This window comes from Ceratotherium simum, chromosome 11 (assembly GCF_057802395.1).
Source record: "Ceratotherium simum simum isolate JZ-2026a chromosome 11, ASM5780239v1, whole genome shotgun sequence".
Classification (NCBI taxonomy): domain Eukaryota; kingdom Metazoa; phylum Chordata; class Mammalia; order Perissodactyla; family Rhinocerotidae; genus Ceratotherium; species Ceratotherium simum.
The window spans coordinates 19,251,138-19,271,708 of NC_141910.1; the positions used below are offsets into that span (position 1 = coordinate 19,251,138).

The window sequence follows — 20,571 nt, forward strand, 5'->3', positions numbered from 1 at the left end:
TGTGTGCAAAGGGTGGTAAATTAGATCCTAATTACATTAACAGGGATGCTGCCTCCCAGCTTAGATTTTACATGAGCACTCTGCAAAAATCCAAAAGCTCTGCTGTGGTTTCTTTATGAGCTGGTGATTACAGCTACTTCCTATGCGGTCACTAAATATTCTGTTTACAAATAAATGAAGACGCTTTGAGCCAACTTGCCAGGGTAATAATCTATTTTTTTCTCCCCCTCCCTCTTCCCAACAAACCCTCGCCACATATGCATGGCAACAATCAGGAGCCCTGGCTTCATCTAATTACTCCATCACATAATTTCACAAATTGCCTTGTCACTGGGGAGCCAAGTGCAAAACTCGCTCACAGTGGGATTTCAGGCAGCAGCTTTCATTTACTACTCATTCCTTGTTAAATTAAACACGAAAACACCAGTTGTGTGAAAGAAGTCAAAAAGAATGCCTGCAAATGAGCCAGACAAGTATATCTCCTATTTACCATTTTTCCAAATACACTGTTGGCAAGAGGCATCTCAAATAGGAGGATCCCCTTGGCTGGCCCATTCTTGTTTCGATGCAGCTGCTACAATAGACCATAATCAAAAGGCCAAGAATAAATGGGCTTCTCCAGACAGGCAGCTTCATCATAGATCAACAGGAAGCATGAGCACATAGCAAAAAAATGTGATATTCTCAAGCCCCCCTTTTCTTACCCTTTCTGCCATATGAAATGCCTGGCTATGATCCTCACATGAGAACGTGTATTTGTATTAGATGAATGACGCTAAGCCCTTTGAAGGTATAAACAGCATACCATATTTCCATTCTGGCTAGAAAGAAGGAACCGGATTCTGCTAATCTTTAAAAGTTCTCAAATGGAAAGATCATCAATCAAGTTCCTACAGTATTAGATGTTTTCCTTTTAAGTATTAATGCCTTGCATGTTTCTGAAACACATCAAGATAAATGCTCACCCATCTCACTACGGATGTGGGTGGAAGAAAGAGTGTACGGTGGGTGACATTACTAGAGGGAGTGAACCTGAGGTTACACCCCTGGAAGCTGACATTGTTATATCAACAACTAAACACAGCCACTGGTAATTAAAGGTATTGCTTTGTAGCTCAGGAGCCGGCGGGGTCAGGTACCGTTTTATATCACAAACCAGTCCTTTATGCATGTAGATTTGCCAGCATTATCTGCACAGGGAGACGGAGACATTAGCAGCAGCTGTCTCTCTGCTTTTACACTGAAAATTCTTTTCATACAGACAGGTGGAGTAATTTAAAAGCCAATGTGGTGCAATTTCGATGTGACTAATGTCACTGCCTACTAAAATGCCACCATTACCACTGTTTATGGAAACATTACTAAAATTACATTTTATTCGTAAGAATTTTAGGATTCTGGTTATTACTAGCTTTAAAATGATCAGACCTCAGTGTCATACCCCAGAGCGGTGGCTTAATTCTCTCAGGTTTAGCAGCCTTCTTTGCTGAGAAACGACAGTTGGATTGTAGTTTCAAGAGTAATCGGGGCTGCATAAGCAGTTTCCTCTATCTCCATAAAGCAAATTAAAGACATAGCTCTTTGGTGTCCTGGGCACGTGACAGGCAAAAAATCTTCAAGGAGCTAAATTCTGTGTTAGAAGGTTTAGTTAGGATTTGCATGAGGAAAGATTCCTTACCCCCAATACAATATTAGACATTGTTAGTAATAGACAGGGGTAGAGATTTACATATTTCCATAAGAAAGGAGGAACAGTTAATGCTTAAAATCTGAAATTCTAACAATGCGTAGATTGTTACAATTGCACAAAATATCGATAGCCGGAGCTATGCCTTTTTTATGGGCAGAGATGTCCGGAAAAAGAATCTAGATAGGAAAGGACCGTCCTCGACCTTTAGCTACCAATAACCATCAAATTGCATGATGAAGTTTTATGCCAAATCCTCTGGCTCATATTTTTACTTAAAAAATACTAATTAGCTAGCTCATGGAGTGAGATTATAATTACACCTTTGAACTCCCACAATGCGATTGGATTTGCTCTGTGTTTGAGAGGCATTTTAGTGGAAAACACATGGAAATGCAAGTCAGGAGATCTTGGTTCCAGCTCAGCCAGCTCCTAGCTTTTGACCTTGAAAAAAATCATTAACTTCTCTAAACTTTATTTTTGTCATCCTGTGTACCTTACAGGATTGTTTTAAAAATCCAATGTATGTGAAAATATTAAAGTATAAAGCACCATAGAGACACGTTATAATTTTATATAGCCCTTTAGTCAATTTTTTTCTTCAGCTGTTAACAGGACAGAATGATCCAATGTCAAAATAGCCGAGCAATTAATAGACCATTTTTTTAAAAACATGAAAAAAATAACATTAGGTAGGCAGCAGATAATCTCATTTCTTTTTTGAAATGAAATCAAGTCATTTTTGTAGAGTTTCTCCTTCAAGAAGTTTGGAAACTGCCTTTTCAAACTTCTATGAACTCCAATAGAAATCATCTCCACTCATTGACCTTTCTTAGAATAAGTGTTCCTGCTAACAGACTACACCTCCTGGCCTCTGGATGTCCCAAGAACTTCGTAGGACACGAAATTCTCAGAGGTCATTTGTGTCAAGGGAGAGCACATGGGCTCTGCAGGGATGCTAGCAACAAAGTTACTGTGCGAGATAAAAAATGATCACAGAATATTAAGAACTGAAATGCAAAGACACCTAAAAGGTTAAGTTCATATGTATTGTCCCATTGTTTCCTGATGAGATAATACCTGGCGGACATTCAAATACAAGTAGTTATTTAAGTCAAACTAAAGTTCTCTATTTCAGAATATTTTGAATAATATATTATAAAACCAAGTAATGTGTGTCTCATTTAAACATCAACTAATTTAGGGTGTTTGCATTTATAATATCAAGTTATTTGAGGTCTATCTTTTCTTTATAGTATTCAAAGATAGAGCAATACATCTTGTTTGGGGACCCACACTCACTGGGCTATAATTTGCTGAGCCAAGGCATTTTGCAATGGCAAGAAAAAACAAGGACTAAAGTGTCTAAAATGTTAAAAAAATTGCCTGGCATAACTCTTTCAGCTACTTGTTTGCTCTCAGAGGCTTTCCACAGGCCCACCAAGAAACAGGTGTCTTATCTGAGTTCCCGAGGGCTCTCTTCTCTTGACACACTGAGGTAAGCATCAAGTCCATTGAGATGAACCAACTTTACCAAGCTCAGGACCCTGCAGATGAAGGGACAAGCAGTGTTGAAACACCAGCACCCTTGTCAGTTGCAGTCATTTTGGTGTGAATCCGCACAATCCCTATCATTACTACCTTGGAGCCTTAATAAAATAATTTTTGATACCTCATGGCATTTGTTATACCGCAGGTAAGCTTGGGCCGTGACCAAGAGGGTTTCTTGACCCGAGCAACAGGCCATTGCAGTGTGGTCTCCACTATTTGGTTACCCTCCGGCATGGATTTACTTCAGCAGAAACAGAAAAATTAGAGCCCTGAACATAGCTGTTTAGGGGATTAAAAGGATCAGTTTTCCCCACTGGGATTGGTACAGATGGTGGGGGTTCATTTTCCTACAGAAAAATGCCCAAGTAGGTAGGAACATATATGCACACAGTCATACTCACGCTTTCATAAGCAAGACTGAGATGTGATGGGAGTGTTTCCAGTTAAGTCAAACAAAGTATCCTAAATTCCATGACATATAGATTTACTTCTACTGGCAAAGCAACCAACCAACCAAACCAAACCAAAACACTGGAATCCTTTCTAAAACGAAACCATCTGATTTTCTCTCCGTCAAAACTTCATACTTTACAGCAAAGGATCTTCACTAGGAATCTTAAACATTGAGAGTAAAAAGCCAAGCTTATATTATATAAAATTCCTAAGGGTTGGGCTGAGTTAGTTTAAAAAATACACTCACACATATCTACAGGATGCTCCAATTTTAATCTGAAAGATAAATTGAAAAGGAGCAGTTGCATATTCATTGACTGGGTTTGATAGTTTATCTTCAAAAATATATCACCACTAAGAGGAACCAGAAGAAGACATGATATTGATATATGTTTTGAAGTATAAATGGCTGGCTAGTGTTCAAACAGTTATGTGCATCAGCAACCATCAACTTAATAAATTGTGCTTATACGGGCATTTTGTTTTGAACCTAATCCTTTATTTAATTAGCCCAATTAAGAGTATACCAGAAAACCAACCCACAATGTATTTTAACTTAGCCTTGGAAATAAAAGGAGAATTTTAGAATAATCTGACAAATTGCCAGCCAGACTCTACACGAGTCCTTTTTATAAGGCGCCAATCGTCAGTGAAATGAAAAAACCGTTTGAGCACAAAAATCTCCATCACACCCCGAAAATAACATAGGGCCCCAGTCAGAGCTCATTTGCTTATTAGTCCTGTGTATCTGGATACATGGGCAATTTTAAAGTTGGACGTTTGTTTTTACTTTTGAATATTGTTTTCCCCCATGCCTCCTCATGAACCGACTATAATTACGCCAGGTCAGAGGTGCATAACTATGATGAGGAAGAAAGGCTGGGGCAGGGGAAGGAAAGGGAAAGGCTGGGTGTGTGAAGGCTGGGAGAGCTCTGCCAGGTCACTAATGGCCTCTGGGGCAACAACTTGGAGAACAGGCTGATGCTTCTCCTTTGATCTTCTAATTCACAATGATCATTAGTATTAACTCCGATTCTTCTGGGTGAAGAATTCCAGCTGTAGCCTTTTCAGTTTACCTGACCTAAGAAAATTCATCACCCATCCCATTAGGATTTCAATAACCAGCTAAGAAAAAGAAAAAAGCAGTTGCCCCAGAATCTGGAAACTTCCTGCTTCATTATTAAAAAAAAGTTTATACGATGTATATCACAGAAGAATGAAGGCCTTCCAGTATTATCCCCAGGTAATTAAACAATCTATTCCATTTTCCTCCTGAGACAGATGATTCTCCATTGAGTAAAAAATAGTCAGGGTCCTATCTAATCAAAGTTGAAATATGCTATCTCCAAAGTAACAGAGATCTTTTAAAATTAAGATAGAGGGATTTGTTATCCAAGCCTGGGATAGTTTCGGCAAAGCCTAGCTCTGACCCATCATCATTATTAAAGCCTGTGAAGGTGAGCGGCAACTACATGTAAGGGGAAAAGTCATAACTATAAAGATATTTTTCTTATAGATTTAAGAGGACTCATTTTTGACATGGTACATGGATATCTGAAAGGAAAAATAATCTTCTCACTCCTTCATACTAGTTTTAAAGCATCTTAATTTAATAATATAACTGCAGACAACATGTAGTGAAGAAGGAATCAAAGTTAGCTCCTATCTCCACCAACCACCTTCCTTGGGTCAGGAATATGAACATGAAGATATGTTATGACTAGTTTGAAGGAGGGATTGTCTTTCTCAAATACTTTGTGCTACCCTGATTGACATTTCAGGCAAGAGTTTGAGAACATAGTCTTCCTGCCCCACTACCTTCTTAGGATTCATGGTAGCTGAAAGGTGCTAGCTTGTAAGGCACCATAAGAATTGTCACTGTTAAAATTGGTAAAGTATAGAGGTGAGGGAAAGAAAGAGAAATAGAAATGGGAGGAGAGGAGCAAATTCCATCTATTACCTACCCACTTGCCTACGTACGATTCTTCTATCTGCCTTCTGACCTTTCACTCACCTTGATCAACAGAATGGGTTATCTGGATACCAAGTAGAAGTACAATTTCACTGTAACAATAATTCATAATGTTTAGAAAGCAATTCTTCCAAAATCACAAGCAGAGATATGACACTAAGATGTATCCAAGAGATCTTGTTACCAAAAGCAAAACCAATGAAACAACATCTGTCTCTTCTAGAGCATTCAATTCCCAATTCAATTCCATTTACTCCATCCTTAGAGTGGCGGACCCGCAGGGCACTTTTCATCTAATAGTGTTTCTATGGAAACGCCATTCTCAACCTGGAAGATTCTACAACCCCTCACTTTGGCTTTATCCACATTGAGATGAAAGTCTTATAAATCAGAGATCTAGACATAAATTTGGCCATAGACAAAAATATATATATTTTCCAGGCTAGAAGTTCACAAAAAGAAAGAAAACAAAACAAAATAGCAAAATATGTGTATCTGACTTAGAAATAGAGTTTGTCTCTGTTGTACCCAATGGCTCCTCAAGATCAGTGAAAGGATGGGGAATCCAAGACAATGTGAAGGAAGATCAATTCACCTTCAGGATTATCCCCCCCAATTCACCTTCAGGGTCACCTCCCCTACTAGTCAATGCCAAATGTGTCACTCCTTGAACGGTTTCTTTACCTGAATCTGCAGTATGCGTTTTAACAACCTTCACTCTCCCTAACTTCCAGGATTCCTAGGACACATAGCAGCTCTATGTAGGAAAATATGTCACTGCATATTTTAAATAAGAACCATATTAACTGCTTTTCTATTTAGATTATATTTAAAACTGCAGTATGTTAGAGTAGGAAAACAAAAAGAAAAAAGACCCTTGATTTTTACCTTAAACATTGTATTTATTCCTTCTCCTCATTTTCACTAGGCTCTTAGGCACATATTTTTGTAACACTATGCAGCAAAATAACCTTTACTATGCACAACACATTCAGCTTAAACATTATGACATAGTAGGTTATATTTACAGTTGGAATAATGCCCTTAAGAAGGAAAAAGAAACCTTGATGTGGCATATGCCCCTAATTGTGACTATATAGTGACTCACCACAAATATTAAGTACTTTTTAATTGTTTGCAATAATGTCTTCAGGCAAATGCAAGCATTTCTATTAATAAATGCTTTTATTTTCTTTCCAATTCTCTCTTGTGATCTAAATAATGTCAGTCATTCTTTTCAATTCCAGGGAATAGTTTCTTTAAAGAGATCTTCTCTAGTTATCAAAACAGGCAAATGTCCAACTAGGTCTAAGCTGGAAATTTACATCACTGAAATTTCCTCTTACCCCATAATCACCAAAGTTTAAGACCCATTTCCTTTTTCTTTTAGTGTTTTCATTACACACAAGTATGTCCAGTTTAGCTTGCTAGAGACTGTGAGTCCAAGAATGAAGCTTTAGTTCTCTCTTTGGAGTAGTAAAATGTGCTACTGATTAAATCTACCTGTGGATAACTACAGAACAGCACATTTTTCTTATGCAGCTGGGGTGCAAATCCAGAAAGGTTTTTTTTTTCCAGGCCTATTCTACTCCTCTAACACACAAATGCTTGAAAGCCCTTTCAAAGGCAGATTTTTTTTTTAATTGAATAAACTCAATGAAAAGGTTGACCCATTTATTTGAAAAAGAAAAAAACCCCAGCAATTTGCTTTCAAAAAGGTGTGTGAGGTTTTATAATATGTCTTTTGGCATCTAAAAGATTAGTTTTTACAATTTGCTAATAAATTGTTATTGCTATTGTTCTAATTAGCCAGAGTTTCAATTGCTCTTTTATATCTAGCAAGATTTCAGGAAGGATTTTCTGGATAAGTTGCATTAATTATATAGCAAGAATGTGATCATTTAAAATTTGTACACAGTCTTCCAAATGAATTGTGCATCCCTAAAGACCTCTCAGAACTTGAAATAAGGTTGCTAAAGGATTAGTACTGAGATGTCAGTAGTTACTTACATTTGGACAAATAACAACAAAATTCTCTTTAAACTCTATAAGTTTTTCCCTAGAATTTATTATAATCAGCTCCTGATTATTGACCTAAGCAGTCTGTGCATTCCTTTAAGAAGTATAACAAGACAAGGAGAAGGGTGTTCCTTGTAACTGGAGATCTATTTGCTCTTGCAGTTAGAGAAGAGGAAGGGAATCTTTTTCAATGGGGGAAGGAGAGAGGGAGAAAATTTAAATATATCTCCTAACTTTGCTTTTTATATGATATTATGAGAGCATTTGCTTTTTAGAGACTGTTATTAATATCAATATTTTTTGTATGAGCAGATGGCAGTGGAGTGGGGAAGGAGTGTGGGAATATCCAATGGAAACCATAAGGCACCTTCTCTGAGCATTCACAGAAAGCCAGGGAGACATGGACAAATGGGTTTCCCTTCCAGGGTAGCGGTTCAGGCCAGCACAGACCCCAAAACTGAAGGAAATTAGCCAGACCTCAAGAAACCAGGCAGTTCATGAATAATTTCTATTACAATTGTCCCAGTAACAATTGGACCACAAAAAGCATTGCAATGCAGGTAAAATCATGCTGGCTGTTAAAAAGTTTTTTGTTTTGTTTTTTTTTAAAGAAGATAATATAGCTCTCTGCAAGGTTCTTCACAAGGGTATGACCTAGAAAACCAGGAAATCTGGTGGATGAATAAAAGAACTTGCTTCTCTCTCTCCTGATTCTGTCTGAACCAATATTTGATTATATTTTATTCAGGGGGACCTCAGCTTCAAGTAAAGCCAAAGCTACTTGTAGATTGAGATGGAGGCTGATGAAATCTATTCATTATTTCTGTTAGTACAGGAAATAGAAATAGTCTGGTGGTGACTTCAGGGTCGACTTGATTTTGTCCCCTCCCCCGACTCATCCTCCAGATCAGGTTAGCTGGTTACCTCTGGTGATGAAATATCAGCGTGGCTTCATCAGCACTTTTGATCAATTCTCACTTCTTATGTCCTGCTGACTTTAAATGCCATACTATTTATTTTGCATGCTACCCCCTCTAGACTCTAGTCCTCCCCCTCCCCTTCAGTAGTGGTTGGAGATCCTCAGTAGCAAACTTGCACAAGGCAGGTCTCAAACTATCCCCACATCTATGCACCAAATGTCAGATAAGTAATGGCACCCAATCAGGTTTTAGGCAAACCTAACATGACGTTAAAATCAGCTAAACAATCTAAATCAACTACCTACCAGCACTAACCAACCTCCCAAACTGATTCCAAAACCATCAGCATAGTCTAGGTACTGTTTGGAATCAACATGGGAAGAAGAGAAGGGAGGGAACTGTTTTTTTAGTGACTCCTGCTGCTCTCAGGTTTTATTTTATTCATGGACACTGAAAAATCTGGATTAATTTATACCATCGAGTGTTATGGGAGGCACAGCCTCTATCCAGAGGAGCAGGACCAGCATGGCCCTGGACATCCTCTGTTATCTCCCTATATCAGTACAAGTCACTGAGGAACATGGCTTTGAGAGTAGGCAAGGGTGTGAAGGTCAACAGGTCTGGACACATTCATGACAATGCAGAATTAACTTTGATACTTAAGAAAAAGAAATGACTTTAAGAAAAGCAAACTATGCTAAAAGTAGTAACATAAAAGGCTTGCTCCTGACATTTTTTAAAAAGCCAAGATTTCTAACATTCATTCATCTTAGGCTGGATTATGCTACCTACCTGTCTAAATGCATCCTTGTCCCCAATCCTGACAGTTCCCCTGGTCAACAATTTTGCTGATTTTTAAACTATTATTTTACCCATAAATTTTCATTTTGTCTTCTTCCTTAGATGTCATTAAGTCAGTATGCACTTACAAAAATATCCACCAAAATATTATGATTGTAAATATTTTGAACATGAAATTCATTCAGAATAATAACCAAACAAAACAAATCCCTCAGTGGCATAAAGCCCCACATCTCCAGTTTCACATCTCCAGGAGAATTCCTGCAGTGAAAACAGCAATACTCACACAGACAATATAAACTGTTACTCTGCTTGAAAAGTCACAGGGGACTGCACAGGAAGAGCTGACTTTATATTGCTGTTTTCCTTTACAGTTCTAAATACGGGGACAACTTTCACTGGACAGCTCTGACTCAGATGAACGTTTTGTAATGGCAGCCAGTGCATTCAAACCACTGAAAAGCAAATTACGTGAGCATCTTGCCATTGCGACAAGATTTCACTTTTTGTGGACCATTCGCTATAAAGGTCTGCTAAAGCATTAGAAGAAATTAAGTCCTTGTCTCTTGAGTTTGTCTTACTTTCTTCTTAGCGAGAGCTGGTTCTAAGCACTTAAGAGTCACACTGACAAAAGCAACATCATTAACATACATACTTAAAGTCAAGTGCACATGAACTCCTAAACTTTATAACGTATGAAAATTAACAAAATTACAATATCGAACTTCAAATAAAACTCCTCATTTGGGGTACGAATCTAGGAAACAAGTGCTAACACTTTTGTAAAAATTTTGGGAACACAGTGATTTATGAAATATTTCAAGTCCAAAGGGATCATTTTTCCCTCCTTTTTTTTTTTCTATCAAAACTGGTTCATTGTCCATATTTAGTTTACATATGTCATTTAGAATCCACTTACTGTTAGATGCTGGAACAGCCACGCCCTCATGATATTTGTGGCTACTTTGGGAAAGATGCCACGCTTTTTGTGACGCTTTTTGTCCTTATCTGGATCATCATCGTCACCTGTGCTGGGGGAAGCTACACTGTTGTCCAAGCCATCACCTGCAAACATAGTGAATCAAATTTTGACTGATGCTACCTTGACACGCTTTATTCAAATAGAATGCCTTTGGATATAAACAAAACCAAAAGAGCAATATAAATGATTAATAGTTTATTTGCTACTTTTTTTTTTTTTAAGACAAAGAGAAAGAACAAGGCCTAGGCTCAAAAGTAGTCAAATCTAAGGAATTTCTTCTAAAGAACAGTGTGAAAGGTCAAAGGGAATGGAGGAAACTATCCAATGTCTTTCGTTGCTTTGTTGTGATGGTAATTATTCAGCTGCGTATAGCTCAGATGTGTTAAGTGCAATTCCTACTGGGGAGTTAAATATGGTGGCAGCCATTAGCAGAGGTGCTGTCCCTGCCTGGGTATTCAAATCCCACATACAGTCATTGATGTCAACTTGTGAGAAGATGCATGTAAGATATCAACTATTTCCACAAGTGATCTATCTTAAGACTAAAGTAGGCCATGGAAATGTAGGTAATCCATCATATAAGCAGTTTGACATAGGAATGCTTCAAATAGGATGTAATCTCTCTTGTCATAGAAAGAGAGCACCAAATTTAGTAAGGGAAAAACTCCCGAAATAGTTTTTTAATTAGAAAACAATTACTATTTAAATCAAATAAAGGGATGTTAAATTAACAGTCAGTTGGACTTGTACTACCCTAATAATCCAGACAGTTTCTAAAATTTCTTCTAGATTTAAATTTTTCTCACTGAAATATCACCTGCCTATACATTCCTGTATATTGAATCCTATTTTTCCACTGATTTTTGGTATAACATTTAAGTCACATCTTCTAGAAAATATTTTGGCTCTGTGACACAATAAAATAAAAAATGTAATGTTTCTTTACAATGCCATATTTAACAAGACAAAAAATGAAATTTCAGCCCATATAATCACAGGATCCAAAATAAGTCATAAGATACAAATGGAAAGTAAGCTCTTTGTGTTTTGGCAAAAAAGTCAAAAGGAAAAACAACATGGGGGAAACTCACTACACTAAAAAGCAGCTTCTTCTGTCAAACACTTCTCCATCTGGTGCCCCAGCTCTCGTGGAAGCTACTGGCTTTTAGAAGTTTGATCTGGATCCAGAAAGAAGAGCTATAGTGGCAAGGCTTAGCAATGAGGTGACAAATGTCCCTGAGAGCACATTCACTGGGTCATGTAAGTCATTGGAGAACAGACTACATGGCCCCAAAGAACTGGTAATTTGGTAAGACAGAATTCCCGGGGACTGTACATTGGAACTAGCCTCAGATTCATTTACATCGCTTCATGAATTTCTGCATTCCTTATCTCTGTTACCTAAATATCCTACATACAGAAAGAATTCTCTGGTTTGATTTCACTTATTTCCGTCTAATCTACAGTAGTTATGTTGCCATTAACCAATTGTTCTTAACAGCTCCCTCAGGAGATTTCCCTTAGCCCCCCAAAATAAAATTGCGCCAAAATTGCCTTGACTTGTACTAAGTGAAAGTTTAAAAACTTTATTGGGTGAGGAACAGCCTATTTTCAATATTTCTGCTGTGATTACAGCATAGGCCACACATACAAAACTTTTGCAGAACTTTTCTGAGTTTAATTTTTTATCAATTTAAAATCCATCATTTTATCGTATTTAAAATCTATGTATTTTGTTAAAGTTCGACAGAATCATACCTGTGTTCTCACTGGAAAAGATTGTAGAGACCCACAATTACAAAGCCCTCATCGTATCAAGGAAGAAAGTGCCCGTGTTCCTGTTGGGTGACTTGTCCAAGGTCACATAGCTGGGATGGGACCGGTGGGCCTGTGCTGGACCAGACACCCACATCCCTAAATGAATGCTCCTTCCACACCCCACCATGCTCTTTATTTTCATAACCAAGTGTTTTATAAGGTGTCCCCTTGGATTTGCCTAATAAATTCTTTGAAAGTCCAGTATTTAAAGAGGCTTTTTATTCAGAGAAGCAATTCACCATATAAAATAACAATTCATTAAAGAAACATGAGAAAAGAAAACAACTCAACAGCATTTAAAATTTCAATGGGCTAATCCACTTTCAATATGCAAAAGATAACCCAGGAAAAGAAACATATTACTTGATCACTGATTAAAAATGAAAAGCTCCTAACCTAACAACACAGTTTTTCACCACCTCTCCATGATTGTTTTCCACCTTAAAAAAAAATAGCCTTTCTATCCATCTCAAAACCCCTTCAGATTAATTTAGCAGGCAATGCCTAGTGCCTGCCTCGGAGAGAATTCATTGATAATTTATGGAAATATCTACTATAATCCAGCGGAGATGACTTTTTTCCAGCTTTGTGCATCAATAGATAATCAAGGCCTTAAAGCAGCCTTAGCTTCCCATTACCTCAGGCAAAAGAATTCCTGAAAGCGTGCCTTGAGGGCACCTGAATTATATACTCCATTAGGAGAGGAAGGCTTTCTGCATTCCTTGTGTAACACTCACCAGAACCTTTCCTGTTTATTTCTGCTGTATGAAAGCAGAAGCATTAGGAACAGAATTTTTTAAGTGAAGACTTATGTAGATACAATGGAGAAACCTTTCAAGCAGGAGCCAGATCACCCCCTTCAGTCCCTGGCAGTGACCTCTCCCGAATAAAAGGTTTCTATTACATCATTAGCTCAAGCCAAAAACAGCCTTGGCTTAATGCACAGTTTGTTCTTCCTACTGTTTTTAGGCAAATACAGCTACTCTACTCCCATCTGGGAGGGAAATTACACTGCTGGGTTGTAATCTAAGACAAGATTTTCATTGGAAGCAAATGCTTTCAATCCAGTGTAAATACTGGTGCATGTTCAGAAAAGCCTAAAACAATAAACCTTGCTCCTTCCCGACACAAGTTAGGGAAATGGAGAAGATGGGGAAGGAGAAGAGCATAATAAAACAGACGATTCTAAAAGCAAACACTTTCATAGATTTTAATAAATTGTTTAACCTCTTCCACTTTCTAAAATTGAAAATTGATCTTCAAAACGTCTCAACATCAGATGAATGTCTAAATGGTCGATTGTACCTTTCGCATTTCCATTCACTCTGCAATTTGATACAGTCACCTCGATGCGGTCTCCGGAGGATTTATTTCCTTTTTTTATTTTTAAGATCACTAAACAAACTTGGAGAACCGCCGGCCGACCACATGGCAGCAGGCAGCCGCTCTGAACCACATTTGTAAAGTGTGAGCAGTGACTTCATTCCTGGAGCTGACTTCTCCTGCTGCCAAATGAAGGCGAACTGAAAAGGTGGAAATAATCATAAAAATGATGCTAGTCCATAAACAAGCTTACAGCCTCATTAGGACAGCAGTAGGCTCCGGTGGGTGATTTATGCTCGTTTTGCTGATGCTATGAGGAAATGCCATAGGGCGACTTGAGCCAATTGCTAATGGTTTCTGACAGCTTCTTAGCAACTAGTGCAAGCAACGTTGTGGCGTTTGCTAGTGACAGAAACCGAAAATGTCATATTATCTGCCCATGTGTCATGAAGTCCGTGTGGCAATTAACTAGCAGGCCAGTGACTGAGGGGCCAGAGGCTCCTGAAAATGGCCTTTGGCTATGCAGAGGCAGCCGACGGGCGCTGAGCGCAGACTGGCTGCATTTATGCAACATTCTAATGTAGAAATCCACTTCCTTGTGACTTCCCCGGCTCTGATGAGGCCGGGCCACTCACATCCCTTTTTCCCCCTCACTGAAGGGAAAGTCTGGGTTCCTATGTCTCTAGGCACTGGCTCTGGAGTTATCAGAAGACTCTAAAGTGATCTGCTTTGATATGATTATCCCAATGGCCCCTTAATTGGCAATATCTGGTTCTGTGCTTTTTGGATGCTGGATTCAAAGGTGCTAGCTATTTTCCTGCTCTCCCACAAATTAGTCTAAGAGGATTTAAGATCACTGAAGCAGACTCATTGCCTGTCAGATCGCTAGGAGCAGAGGAACTGTGCAGCAACAAGACACTATTTTAAAAACACCAGGTTTCTAACAAGCAGGGGGAGAATCTTGGCCACACTTTTCAGTTTCCGAGCTATCAAAACCATGCACTATACGTCAAACTGTCAAACCTTTCAGCGTGGGCCATTTGCCCTTTCAAATAATATTTAAGAATTGTTTTTACAAAATTTTATAGGCCATGGTCTAGTGAAAGAGGCCAACCAACAAAGAAAGGAATTTGTACTACAGTTCGTCTACGGACAATTTCTTGTGAGACCTCGGCCTGTCCCTGCGGAGCAAGGCAGGTGACCTGTGGCAGCTCCCAGGCTGTCAGAGAGCTCAGATTTCAAACACGCTCAACTCAAACATCCCGAGTCGCCTATTTAAGCATGCCCAGGCAGTTAGACTGGGCTATCTCGTGCCTTTCAAGGCAGGATAAAGCCGCATTTATCGTATTCAGGCCATTCAATGGGTCAGACTGACCGTGTCAGCAGGGGCTCCTCTCCGGCAGGTCAAAGCCCTGCTCCCATTTTTCTCTCCCTACGAACTCCCTCTCTCCCCCCAGGGCTGCCATTCCCAAAAACCTGTTCCGGGTGAGGCAAAAACAAAACTCCAAAAAGCGCCTAAGATTTACATCACAACTGATCGGAACTTCCCGTGTCAGTGCGCCAGCAGGTATAAATAAAATGGGTTGTCTGTCAGAGGGTTCTTTATGCCATAGAGGCAAAACTCCTAATTAGGGATATGAACGTTCAACTGCCAGGGTAAATGTACGTGTCAGGTTGTGGATCCTCTTGTTTTGCTAGAAGCCAGGCTGGAAGCCAGCCCGGCTTCAAGACTACTTCATTTACAATTTTGTATTGAGATTCCATAGTTTCAGGCCATGTTCTCTCCTTAACCTTTACTTTTCTCCTCTCTAAGCATTTAGGAATAGAGTGTCTGTCCCAAAAAATGTACCTAGACTCAAAAATCAAGGCCATTTATAATCTTGTCTTTCGATATTGAGTAGATTCTACCGTGTCTTGAAAGTTGTCAAAAGTCAATTCAGAAGCGTGTGTATGAATGTATAGCTCATGTTGTAAGATGGCTAAATTTCCACCCAAATAGGAACATCGTTGCATATTCTGATTGCCAACAAAAAGGAAGCTCAACATTTAAGGGTTTCTTTTTTTCTCTCGTCTCTTTCCTCACATAGCACATCTACATGAGAGAATGTGACATTTCACCCCTTAAATAGTACGTAGAACATTGCTGTCTTCCTGGTGGCTGCTGGTGCAAACACCCCGTCAGTATGGAGAGGTCAAGTTGCCTTTGTAGTGGAGCCTCTGGGTGTGCCCGATGTCCAGGTTGCTAGGAAAAACGTAAAAACTACTCCAAACCCACTTCTCCAAATCATGGCTGTGTCTACTCAACTAGAAGTCAGATGGGATAATGTTTCTGTGTTATGTTAAGAGGATAAATGGTGAGAATTATAGACAACCCTTTCTCAGCAACCAGCTAGAATACTTCAGAGGTTTGAAGGAGGTATTTTGTCTTCATTAAGAATGCATAATAGCTGCCAGAATGATTTTTCTAAAACACATATCTGATCATATAGCCCTGGCACTTAAAATCCTTCTGTGGCTACCCTTTGCCTTCAGGTAGAGGTCACACTTTTTAGCCTGGCATGGAAGGTCTTTCATAATCTCTCTCCCTGGCATATTTCCAGCCTATTTTCTGCTGAGTCCCCGTGTGCACTGGCACTCACCGGACCACCGGAGTCCTGAGCCTACAAGAGTTCTCACCTCACACACTGCTCTCTCTCAATGCTCATTGTGTTTCTCTCTGCTTGTCCCTTTCCCTGTAGCATCCTTCCCTTCCCTCCCCCAACAGTGTACCAAATTCCTTGGTGAACTTTGAGGCTCAGCTCAACTGCTGTCTCCTATAAGAAGCATTTACTGGACTCCAGCTGATTAGTGACCCCCTCCTCCCTAATCCTGAGTGATTTTTCTTCTCCTGATGTTCCTCCATCCAAACACACATTGTGCTCTACCAGGACTGTTGGTTTCCACGCATGTCCCCTCGACTCGATTACAGGGTCTGTCAGAGGGAGATCGGTCAAACTGCTGTAACAAACCGTTGTTACCCCAGTATCCAGGTTATAAACTTGTCAATTGCTTATTAAATGAATGTGTGAACGCATCTTTTCCACTGCATGGAGAAAACCATAGTTTCAATCGCCACCTGCTATAATTCTTTTTGATACACGCCTAAATTAAACTCTCAAAAAATATTCACCAAGGAAACTCAATAAACAACTGTAAGAAAATATAAAAGAAACACATTCTCTAAAGCTGGGAAGTTTCCTTGGAATCTTTAAGCTCATCTTAGACCAAAGATGCACCAAGAGTGAAAGTATCCAAATTCTTTACAACGTCTGCCATTGCCCTTCAGAAACACACCCCTACTTCCTGCAATTAGAATTTAAAACTATTTACCTAACTAAAATTTCTTGCTGTTTGTGTATTTTTCTTGAGTTCAACTTTAAAAAATAAAGCAAAAGTTATTTGTTTCCTTCTGTATTTTTTCCCAAAGAATTAATTATGCTACCCCCGGTACACAGCTCCCAGTTTTACCCTAGTGGAGAGACTCAACTGTGTCTAAGCAGACAATTTGACCCAGCGCTCAGACTCCAGATGCACACTTCATACATAAGGCTCTAAATATAAAATTCTAGAACTCTAGCTCTCCTTGGTTTTGCCAAGTCATTGTATCAGTCTGTCCCCCGGCGTTCCTCCACTCCTGCCTCAGCAATTTTTCAGCCACAGGTTATCTGAGGACCTTAGTATCTGATACTGTCATACAGATTGACATGACAGAGGACAGAGGATCCTAGGAGACCTTAGAAAGGATTTTGTAAGATAAATGAAAATGTAACACAACCCCTTAAGTATTATTTCACATTTTCAAGAGAAACACAATAGACTTCACACATCTCCAAATCTCAAGCCAACGTACAAATATGTAACAGTCTAAATCCAATGGTTACCTTCTAAGTTTAACTTTAATAAGAGTTCTGTGAACTTAGCTTCTCTTTTGTATCTCTTCTTATCCTTAGGTGTTTAAGATTTCCTTGTTCTTAGTTCAAAGGGATTCTCAGTTGATAAAAAAAAAATAAAGGAAAGCATATTCTCATATATCTTATTTTACCACCCATGGTTTTCCTGAAAATTTTGAGGTGGTTTCTTTGGAAACCAAGATCAGGAGTTAGATGTTGGCACCCGCCATGGCAGTGCTAAGCTCTAGAAGGGGCTTAACAAAAGCCCCGGGGTATAGACATACCAATGGCACTGATTGAAAAGATGGAAGTAAGAAGAGTGGAGGAGAAAATTAAGAATAAACAAACTTTAACTAAACATATTATTGGCACTTATTAAAAGTAATGTCTAGATATGTGTCCTAAGGTTGGTTTCACAGAGAATTGCCATGAGGCTTTTCCTTTCTAGTTGAATTTAGGTTCGTTAAACGGTGACACAAATTGTTAATAGTTAACTCCTATGGAACAAGCTCACAGCTTTATTCTGCCCTTTCGTGGACTGCTGACATCACAGAAACCTAAGGGGAGAAATGGAGAATCAGAGCCTGGAGAAAGTAGCTCTTACTACGAACATACTGCCCCCTTTTCTGAAGAGTAGAATGTAGCATTTAAAACTGAGCCCTGTATATGCAACAGTCTTCTGCATAAGCAGTCACTCTTGTCATTCATTCATTCATTTAACAAATTGAATTCCTACTATGTTCCAACACTATGCAAAGTATTAGGGACTCAAATGGTGAACAAAATCAGAAAGAGTCTCTGTTTCTATGAAGCTTTCCAGCTAGAGGGCACAGATGTTAAACAAAATAATCACAGTAATAAATGTACAATTGTATGCAATCAGAAAGAAATATACATCTATGAGTGTGTGAAACAAAGGAAATTGACTTAGTGGGTGGGAGTGATCTGGAGCAGAAATCTGAAGGGTGGAGAAAAGTCAACTAGGTATAGCGGGCAGCCTAAAAGGGCAGAGGGCAGAGAGAGCAGTGCAGGCCATAGGAAGAGCAGGTATAAAGGCACCGGGTGACAAAAGCACAGAACTGAAACCTGGGAAAGCAGGACAAGATGAAGCTGGAGAGGTAAGAGGAGTAAGCTCACGTGGGGCCTTGTGGCCATGGTCAGGATTTGGTCATTTATCCCTAGGGTTCTAAGAGTCATGACCTATAAGGGTATTTCTGTGTGACACTGTATCATCAGTCTCCTCCCCATTGCATGCCCTAATATTACATAAGTTTTACTAAATAAAACCTCATTCCCCGGTGTGTCTTTCTAGTTCAACCTAAAAAATCCCCCAATTCCAAACTAAGATTGGAGAATGAGGGACAAAGGAAAAGCAATGAGTCCATTCAGGTAGACCCTAATTTAGGTATAGATTACATTCTGAAGTTTGTAAACAGGTCTTTTATGGACATTCGAACATATTTTCACATAGAAGCAAATTATGAATGGTGTTAGGTCCCAAGGCTTGCTCATCAAAGCAAAGTAATTCATTAAGTGAATGAAGTTCCAATCAACCTCTGAGTCTTGGGTGCATGAAGTCAGAAAGCACAAGAATAAAGAGGAAGATGGGTTTCTTTTTATATTCCTGTGCACAGAGTCAGCCTAGGAAAATATTAAAATCTGTGTAATTGTCTTTAGTCCTTCCTTTTTTGTCTCTCTCCCCTGCTCCATCTCCTCAAGTTTCCAAGGATGCCAATGCCTTGTAGAGGCACTTGGCCTCCCACTGTGGTCACCTCACCTACACTTATTCTTTTCCTGCTCTGAATTCACACTCATCATCTCCCAACAATCAAAATAACCAGCCTTTCAGTCTAGTTAATCTGAGCCAGACTTTAGGTAGAACGCAATCTGAAAGAACGAATTCAGACTAGGCATGAATAACTGATGTCCCCCTCACCTTCCCAGAAGAGTTGGCATTTTTAAAAGAAGATTTGTTAATGCAAAAAAATCTTTAAATGGCAGAATTTCAGGTAGAGTAATAAGTAAAGTTTTTAAAAAAAACACAGCTTGTGTTGGGAAAGATTTTTTTAAATCAATAGATGCCAGTCTTTCAGAAGACCCCAGTGTCCGTTTCCAAACTTATCATTACATCCTGCCATCCCCAACCCAACCCACCCTGTTTATCCCTGCCTACATTTGGGAAGCCATGTGTTTCTGAACATTCCAAGTTTTTTCACAGAATTTGTGGTGACAGTAAATAGATCCTGTGGATGTAAAGCAGTGAGAATAGGACTAAGAGATCTAGGTTGAACATTTGTGTATATGTAGGTCATTCATATAATTTGGGTGTTTACAACTCAAGGATTGCCAGCCTGTTGAAATAAATTTGGAATAACTTTATTATAAATAACACATTCTATTAAACTTCTATCACTTCATGATTCTTCGCTGTCAACACAAATAATGCATAAAACATAACTGGGTGAAAAATATGAAAAGAACCTAACTGAGTAACTGAGACCCAGAATGAAAATATTTACTGGATTTTTATAGAATTCAAAAAAATTTTTAATGTGCAGTTGATGGGATGAGAGGAAGAAACTGGATTTTCTAAATTCATGGAAAGTAAGAATTGTCAGTCAAAGTCAGTCAGTGTTCATATTTATAGTTTACTTAAGATTTATTTTGTGTAAGTGCTCGTACAAGTAGAGTACCGTAGACAGACAGAATGTACACCTAGAAATCAGATAAATTTTCCAAGTTTTATTCCTTGAATCATTGTACTTTGTTCTTCTGAGATAGGAATACCTTTTTCTAGTAATTCAGTATGACTTTTTGACTTGAATTCCCCTCGGGGGGACAACAGTAAATTAGTTGCCTACACACAGAGGACAAACAGAAACGATGAATAGCAGAGGAAAAAAAAACAACACAGATTTTACTCATTTTTCATCCATTCAGCATTTTTTTTTTTTTTTACAACTAAACACCATGGAAAATCCCTGCAAAAACAGCATAACTTCTTAATGAAGTCTTAGAAACTTCAGGATATGAGTGCACTGCAAGATACTACTGAAAACGATGTATTTATACTAACAGTGAAACAAAATGGAAATCCCCCAACCTTGTTCTAAGAA

At 38.8% G+C, this 20,571-nt stretch overlaps 1 protein-coding gene across 2 annotated transcripts in view; it reads right to left on the bottom strand.

Annotated features, from left to right (window-relative positions):
- Nucleotides 1-20,571, bottom strand: part of MEIS1 (Meis homeobox 1) — a 130,343-nt gene that overhangs the window by 47,694 nt on the left and 62,078 nt on the right. For both annotated transcript variants that reach the window (XM_014791462.2, XM_004435613.3), the window contains exon 8: nt 10,323-10,468. In XM_014791462.2, the coding sequence (XP_014646948.1) occupies nt 10,323-10,468 (146 nt within the window). The remainder of the gene's footprint in view (nt 1-10,322; nt 10,469-20,571) is intronic.